We start from the raw sequence: 5,103 nt of genomic DNA on the forward strand, positions 1-5,103 counted from the left end.
GCGACTGCTGAACAGGCGCCTTGAGCGGTTGAGGGGGGTTCGGTGCCTTGCTCAAGAGGACCTTGGCAGGGAGGTAAACTGGCATCTCTCCGGCTACCAGTCCACACTTTGTACTTGGGTCCATACGGGGACTTGAACCAGCAACCCTCCGGTTCCCAAACCCCCTACGGACTGAGCTACCGCCCCCCCCCAAAGCATAATGTTGAACCAATGACCTTTAACATACAGTAAGCTGTAGCACATCCTTGTTCAAATCACGTTCAGTACCAACAAAAACTGCCTTTCTATTATCAGATTAATTTTAATATAATTTGATATTGGAATGCATTTAAGAATATATTTTAAAGAGACTTTGGTGTTTGAAAAATATAACCTACTGGGATTTAAGTGTGTTTTTTTAAGAGTTTTTTGGTGAAACAAAAGAGCTAATGTGTCTGTTTCTTGATTATGAAAATGGACAGGACAATGTCACACCAACTGGAAATTTGCAGTCAGCGTTGGATTAAAAATTATTGTTGAACGTAGCATTTTTGTCCAACATGCCTTTAGCCCCAGAGGTTTGTTTACCATTTACAAACCATTCTTTTGGGTTCGAGGTTTCTCCAGTCTTAGTCTGGCACATTCTCTCCTCGATCGCCTCCTGTTTGAAACGGCTCTTAGCAACAAGCCTTACATGGACTCAGAACCTGACCAAGCACTCTCATCAGTCACTCTGCAGAGTCTACATTCATTTACAGCTGCATCACCATTCCTGCTAAACAAACCCAACCTCCTGTGGTTACATAACGACCGATGGACCAGGGAGATTTTGGGAAAGATGGGGCCTGGTGAGAAAGTGAGAACACACACTTGTCTTCAGCTTCTTCTACTTTCACTGTGGAGCTCTAACGATGGTGGGCTGAATCTAAACCCAAAAACTAAATCAAGGGGTGAAAACTGCTTTGGTTCCACTCTTTATGGAAACAAAATATTCAAACATGTAGAATGCATAAACTTGTGGCCGTGAACTGTATATAAAGATGGACGACGCGTCACCACTACCTCCCACTGTATAAAAATGAAGCTCAAGTATCCCGGATCATTTGTAGCCAGAGTCTGCGCAGTAGTAGCTAGTAACTAGCGTCCTGCTATGCCATGAACTACTACAAAGAACTGCTACAAACTACTAATTTTTTCTATTTTTGTTATTGCCACTCTTCATTCTAACCCCAACCGGCCCGTCAGACACCGCCTACCAAGAGCCTGGGTCTGACCGAGGTTTCTGCCTAAAAGGAAGTTTTTCCTCGCCACTGTCGCACTGTTGCTTGCTCTGGAGGAAACTACTAGAACTGTTGGGTCCTTGTAAATTCTGGAGTGTGGTCTATCTGTATAGTGTCTTGAGATAACTCTTGTTATGAATTGATACTATAAATAAAATTGAATTGAATTGAAAAATTGAACAGTGATCGGGCAGCATCGAAGTCCCGGCCATGCACTCGCCCAACCAACTGAGACGAGAGTCAATCACAGCTGTCAATCATGACGTTTCAACATGTTTTTATAGCATCAAATAACTAATTAAAACCAAACTACACAGGAAACCAAACAGGCACCTGGCCCTACATTAACTAAAGTGGCTTAACCCTCATGTTGTCCTCGGGTCAAACTGACCCGTTTTCTTTTTAACTACCCAATTGTAATCACCCAAAATAGCATGATTGATTCCACACGCTATTTGGCAAGTACAGATCTCTATTTTATTAATTTTGATAAAGAAACCTTTTGGAGAGGGGTCAAATTTGACCCGAAGACAACAGGAGGGTTGAAAAAGCAAAGTCCATGCAGGAATTTATTGTGTGCATACTTGCATTTTTCAGATATGCTTTCTTCACACTTTACTCGAAGGTGTCTACATAAGAGTGACATGGCACTGTCATGAACGTGACATAAACATGATGAACACGTCATAAACTTTTATGACATAACGCTTCTTTTAGTAAGTGTCATTTAGTTTTGTTGTGACAAGTTTTGGTTAAGGTGATAGTTCATGTGACATGACTGTGTCATGACAGTGTCATGTGTTCATGACAGTGTCATGTCACTCTTATGTGGATACCTTCAAGTGAAGTGTTAGGTTTTTTTATGGAATGGCATTAAGGAAAGCAATGCTCCCCAAAAATGAAAGCAAACACAAACTAACACTTCACTTGAAGGTATCTACATGAGAGTGGCATGACACTGTCATGAACACATGACACTGTCATGACACGGTCATGTCACATGAACTATAATTCTAACCCTAACCATAACTTGTCATGACAAAACCCAACGACACTCACCAGAAGAAGCGTTATGTCATGACTTGCTCATAAGGTTTTTGACATGTCCATGACAGTGTCATGTCACTCTTATGTAGATACCTTCAAGTAAAGAGTTAGTTTTTGTTTGCTTTCATTTTTGGGGTGCTTTGCTTTCCTTAATACCATTCCATCAAAAAAAAAAAAAAAAAAAAATTCTTACCATAGTGAGTCTAGGGAGGTGAGGGCCACGCCATACACAATTTATGTGGCTTTTGCGTAATCTATTTCTTTAAACCACTAAGTATATTGAGTTTGACTGGGTGCTGAAAGTTTGTACTAAGACGTGATTCAAGTAAATCTTGGTTTCCCAAGGAAAACACGTTAGGGTTCTTTAGTTGAATCTGTGTGTTGCCGTCTTGCAGCTCATCCCCACTCCTAATTCACTTTGTCCCTGTCACACACACACACAAAATGTTTGTCTAAGTCAACTCTGCTGAGTGGGCCATAAAAGCTTGTATTGTTGGCGTGTCATGAGACTGAAAGGCCAAAGACAAAGAAAGTGGAAGGGGGTATATCACCACAGCGCCACAGCTCTGGTACAGAAAAAGATACTTTACTATAGTCAAAGAGCCCAAGGCACTCATTATCCTAGCCCTGTGGTCCAATCCCACTGCCAAGCCCAGTCCTATATATATAGCCAGTCCCAGCATTAAAATCATTGAGAACTCCCATCAGCTAGGGCTGATGGAACTGCAACTAACCCTTATTGACTAATCTGTCGATTACTTTCTGGATTCATCGATTAGTTGTTTGGTCTAAAAACATAACACAAAAAATTAGGAAAAATGTCAATCAGTGTTTCCCAAAGCCTAAGATTAAGTCCTCATATGTCTTGTTTTGTCCACAACTCAACGATATTCAGTTTTCTGTCACAGAGGAGTAAGAAAATATACTAACCAATCAGAATCAGATATTTTCTTTGACTTTTTTTTACATTAACTATGACTCAAATTGCTCAAATTTAAATTGAATACACTCATAATACATCCACAGCTATCAAGTATCAAGCAATATCAAGCTGAGTAACAATGTGACTGATACTCGCATCTGAGAGAATTAACAGGAAATTATTTTCATCCCACATAAAAAAAAAAAAATTGGGATTTTCTAATTATCATTCTCTTCCAGTATAAAAATCAGTCTCTTCAGCCAATCAGCTGTGAGTCACACAGCGGACCGTCAGCGCCAACTACAAGCCGTCAATTGTCTCAATAAACAAAAGAGAAACAAGAGTTCGATTAGACAGCTGCAACAAAAGAAGACAGTGTCAACTGTGGGACCCCCCCCCACCCCCGACATGCTAATAAAATCAGTGCACTCTAAGAACAGATTTGGCTCTTTAGCGCAAGATACAGCAAATTGTGAAATAAATGCTTCGAGCGCCAGAGGGTAGTCCATCGCCTCTGTCAAGCTAGGCATGAGGTGTGAGTTGAAAATGACAAATTATGACTAATAGGAGCCAATTATGACAGAGATTTAAAGATGACGAGTTGAGACGAGTACTGTCATGTTGTCGGGTGTGATTTCAAAACAAGATGGTGCAATTTTTACGGCTGATTTTGTAATGAAAACATGTAATGGAACAGAATTGAGTATCAAGATATTATATAATTTACCAGTAATACATTACACAGCATTACAAAAAAGAAACATACTTCCTGTTTTTGAAGCATCCATACATCCCAGCCATGTTGTAAAATGGTAAAAAAAAAAAAAAAAGAGTCTTTCTTCCTCTTCACAAAATAGATGTTTCCCCCCACCCCCCGGTTTGTTCAAGAATAGACAACCTTCAGATCCATCAGTTGTCCAACATCAGAGTCCCTTTGCGTCCTGAAAAGCGATGACTTCTCTCTCTTTGCATTTGGAGAAGATGCCACTCCACAAGAAAAAGATCCAGAGAAGTCAAACCATCCCCTGAGCTTCCACCCACTTTTTGACAGAGCTCCCTTCTCAAAACTTTGGCAGCAGATGCACAACAGCGAGCCAATCCTAACCACTCCAGTATCACAGAGTACAAGAGCAGCCAAAGCGGGGAATATAACAGGATCGGAATGTCACACAACAAGCACAGATATAGAGCAAGGAAGTTTGAAAAAAAAAGGAGTCTCCTTTTTAAAAGGAATCAGAAAAGGCTTTTCCCAGACAATCGTGTAGGGAGGTAGTATAGAGAGAAATATCCCTGGATTGGTTCAATACCGTTGACTGAATGAGTGACTGAGTGGCTGCTCTACGCCTCACCCACTGGATCCTCCCGGCCACCACCGCGGCTGGTAATGTAGCTCAGGGAGGGCTGGAGGAGGGAAGAGGATGCAAAGGGTGGAGTGAGGGAGGAGGAAAGAGCATACAAGAGACCACCTCCCAATGACCTTATCCCCTTTCTTTGTCTCTCTACTCTTTAGTTCCATCCACAATCATGACAAGGGTTAGGGTTAGGTTTAGGGTAGAACGCAGCGCCCCGGATGGGCGCCGCGAGGGGCACGGGCACAAGGGGACCCCCGGTGTGATTAAAACACTTCAAATCTCCTTAAAAGACCTGGTTCGGGTCTAAAAAACTGTTTAAAAGAAGGCCAAATGCTCAGAGCAGGGCCAAAGGACCACAGGACATGACGGACAGCGGGAACATAAAACTTTAAATAAAAGGTCTCCTCCACTCCTGCTCGGCTCCTCTGCCCTCTATAATAAATACAATTACAATAATTAAAACATTTAAATAGAGAAAAGAGAAGGGGGGGGAAGAAAAAAAGAAAAGTTAAGATAAATAAAA

General features: G+C 41.4%; 1 protein-coding gene across 2 annotated transcripts in view; it reads right to left on the minus strand.

Annotated features, from left to right (window-relative positions):
• The window catches only part of zgc:66433 (cancer-related regulator of actin dynamics), a 94,672-nt gene that overhangs the window by 57,396 nt on the left and 32,173 nt on the right, over window positions 1-5,103 (minus strand). The window contains exon 1 of one of the 2 annotated variants that reach the window (XM_032510851.1): window positions 3,995-4,467. The exons of the other annotated variant lie outside the window; for it this stretch is intronic. Within the exon in view, the coding sequence (XP_032366742.1) occupies window positions 3,995-4,029 (35 nt within the window). The 5' untranslated portion in view covers window positions 4,030-4,467. Of the gene's footprint in view, window positions 1-3,994; window positions 4,468-5,103 lie in introns of those variants that run through there. 2 annotated transcript variants of the gene reach the window in all.

The sequence above is a fragment of the Etheostoma spectabile genome, unplaced genomic scaffold, assembly GCF_008692095.1.
Source record: "Etheostoma spectabile isolate EspeVRDwgs_2016 unplaced genomic scaffold, UIUC_Espe_1.0 scaffold273, whole genome shotgun sequence".
NCBI lineage: Eukaryota > Metazoa > Chordata > Actinopteri > Perciformes > Percidae > Etheostoma > Etheostoma spectabile.